Source organism: Capsella rubella, unplaced genomic scaffold (assembly GCF_000375325.1).
Source record: "Capsella rubella cultivar Monte Gargano unplaced genomic scaffold, Caprub1_0 scaffold_8, whole genome shotgun sequence".
Lineage (NCBI taxonomy): Eukaryota > Viridiplantae > Streptophyta > Magnoliopsida > Brassicales > Brassicaceae > Capsella > Capsella rubella.
This window is the reverse complement of record NW_006238916.1, coordinates 13,212,721-13,213,778: the sequence shown is the minus strand read 5'-3', so window position 1 is coordinate 13,213,778 and position 1,058 is coordinate 13,212,721. Positions and strand designations below refer to the sequence as shown.

General features: G+C 39.7%; 1 protein-coding gene across 1 annotated transcript in view; it reads left to right on the top strand.

The window, feature by feature from the left end:
- The first annotated feature begins 88 nt into the window (after positions 1-88).
- The window catches only part of LOC111829048, a 1,150-nt gene continuing 180 nt past the window's right edge, over positions 89-1,058 (top strand). The window contains exon 1 of the mRNA XM_023777684.1: positions 89-934. Coding sequence (XP_023633452.1) covers positions 89-934 — 846 coding nt within the window. The remainder of the gene's footprint in view (positions 935-1,058) is intronic.

Here is a 1,058-nt window from a genome sequence, read left to right as displayed (position 1 = left end):
GGATGCGTTGAAGGCTGAGTACCAAGGTTCTCCTCAAGTCCGTTTGATCAAACTTCAAACGTTGAGAAGGGAGTACGAAAATCTGAAAATGTATGATAACGAAGACATCAAGACTTTTACCGATAAGTTAATTGGTTTGGAAAATCAATTAACTTATCATGGGGAAAAGAAATCAGACCTTCAACTTGTACAGAAGATAATCATCTCTCTCCCAGCCAAGTTCGATAGTATTGTTAGTGTTTTAGAGCAAACTAGCGATTTGACTTCAACAACAATGTCAGAGCTAATCGGTATTTTGAAAGCTCACGAAGCAAGAGTATCTGCAAGAGAGGAAAACACAAATGAGGGAGCATTTTATGTTCGTTCAAAAGGAAAGCAATCCGGTGTCAAACAAGACAACACAAAAGGCCGTGGAAATCAAGGCAAGAAGTGGTGTGGGTTTTGCAAGAGAAGCAACCACACAGAAGAAGAGTGTTGGACGAAACCGAAGAAAGACGATCATGAAAAAAATCAGAAAAGTAACAAGGAGTGTTACAAGTGTGGTAAGATCGGCCACTTCGCAAATGTGTGTCGCTCAAAGAATAAAGAGAGAGCACATGTAAGTCTCGAAGAAGAAGAAGAAGACTTAAATGAAGATCATATGCTGTTTAGTGCAAGTGAGGAATCAACAACAACGTTAGGAGCAGACGTGTGGTTGGTAGACAGTGGCTGCACGAACCATATGACGAAAGAAGAAAGATACTTCTCTCACATCGATAGAAGTATCAAGGTTCCGATTAGAGTCGGGAACGGAGATATAGTCATGACAGCCGGTAAAGGAGATATTACCGTCATGACAAGTGATGGCAAAAGAATCATTAAAAATGTTTTCTTAGTGCCTGGTTTGGAGAAAAACTTGTTAAGTGTTGCTCAAATCATCTCAAGTGGCTATCGAGTACGTTTTCAAGACAAGAGATGTATCATCTTAGATGCAAAAGGCAAGAAGATGATGGATATTCAAATGAGTAACAAGAGCTTCAAGATCAAGTTAAGTTCAGTCAAAGAAGAAGCCATGATGG